At 40.7% G+C, this 1,430-nt stretch overlaps 1 protein-coding gene across 1 annotated transcript in view; it reads right to left on the bottom strand.

Annotated features, from left to right (window-relative positions):
- Nucleotides 1–281: 281 nt before the first annotated feature.
- The window catches only part of LOC122068836 (F-box protein At1g47056-like), a 2,771-nt gene continuing 1,622 nt past the window's right edge, over nt 282–1,430 (bottom strand). The window contains exon 2 of the mRNA XM_042632754.1: nt 282–317. Within this exon, the coding sequence (XP_042488688.1) occupies nt 282–317 (36 nt within the window). The remainder of the gene's footprint in view (nt 318–1,430) is intronic.

The following is a 1,430-nucleotide window of genomic DNA, read 5'->3' as shown; positions in this document are numbered from 1 at the left end:
GCAGGGGGAAATGTTCCATAAAAGTCAACCAAATTTGGTATGTGGTTAATCAAATAGAGGCTCACCTTAGACTAACTACACCTTCGAACCACATGGTTAAAAATAGGTGCTCATTGAGCTAGGCTTGGGCATACATAAACTTTTAAGTGTTAGTTATAGTGTGGCAATTGTTTGTGACATTTATTGAAATCATAAGACGGATTTGAGCCATCTATTTTCATGGTTTTTCTTATCTAAACTGTTTGTTTCTACTCAAAGAGTGCATAATAATGAATTTAATTTCAGTAGTCATACATCTCACTTGTCACTAAGATAGTCTATAAGATCAAACACTAAGAAACAAGAATAATAAAGAGACAATAGATCCGTATGACACAGAGATTTAACAAGGTTCACACACCAGGGTGGTGTGCTATGTCCTCGGGCGAAGAAGAAGATGATTCACTATGCAGAAGAGAAATTACACCCTAGCAGCGGCGAGGAAAAACTCGCCCTGAAACCCTAGCTGCGTGAAAACCCTGGAATACAATGACTTTCTCAACAAGCAACAGTACATTATATATACTCCAAATCACGGGTCGACTCATCGGGTCGCGGTCGATCCGGTCGAACCATACCGCGAGGGCTATGCCCCCGCACCCCCATATCGGCCCAGCCCCTCTGCTTCCATCACAGATCTCAAAAAATTTTCCATTCGGGTCGGCACCAAAATATGTTGGATCGGGTCAATCTTCAAAACGGGTCAAGAATTCAAGACAAACTTAACATAGTCCTCGTTCTACAATGGTGGCAAAGGCCACAAATGGATTGGTTGTGATGAATGTCACATCAGAAGTAGAATGGCTTTCGATTTTGTACTCTATGTTGGTCTTGACAATGGATGAATTGGAACTGAAATTTATCTCTACTACTTCAAAACGAACTCGATTCAACTGAAACCCTAACTCAAGAAATCCTCAATTGATGATCACCTCGGTCTCTTTAATGTGATTGTCATTATCAATCCTTGTTACTTTCTCTAGAAATCTAGAAATTCCTGACACAATCAAAATAAAATAATGGTTCTTAGTGGCTGCTTTTCTTTGTTTTTTTCTTTCTTAATACAATCCATTTACCTATTAAAAGGAAATCTGAATGAGACGGGAAAAGAAAGGTTGGGGGGGGGGGGGGGTTATAAATTTGTGGGTACCAACCAGAAGATGGAAATGCTAGTTTCGGCACAGTGCCGACCTCACCGTGGCCTCTGTTAACTTCTACCTTTTAGGATGCACACCTTGCTTGCAGGAGCCCTCACCACCGATTCCTGAAACACATGCCCCTGCATCTTCTTTATAATTGAGAATTTCTAACTTGTAATCGAAGAAATAGAACATTTTAACCTCTCTAATTCTCCTATGGATCCGCTCCTTCTCATGACTTGAGGATGGGTG

The sequence above is a fragment of the Macadamia integrifolia genome, unplaced genomic scaffold, assembly GCF_013358625.1.
Source record: "Macadamia integrifolia cultivar HAES 741 unplaced genomic scaffold, SCU_Mint_v3 scaffold46, whole genome shotgun sequence".
Classification (NCBI taxonomy): domain Eukaryota; kingdom Viridiplantae; phylum Streptophyta; class Magnoliopsida; order Proteales; family Proteaceae; genus Macadamia; species Macadamia integrifolia.
This window is presented reverse-complemented; position numbering and strand designations above follow the sequence as displayed.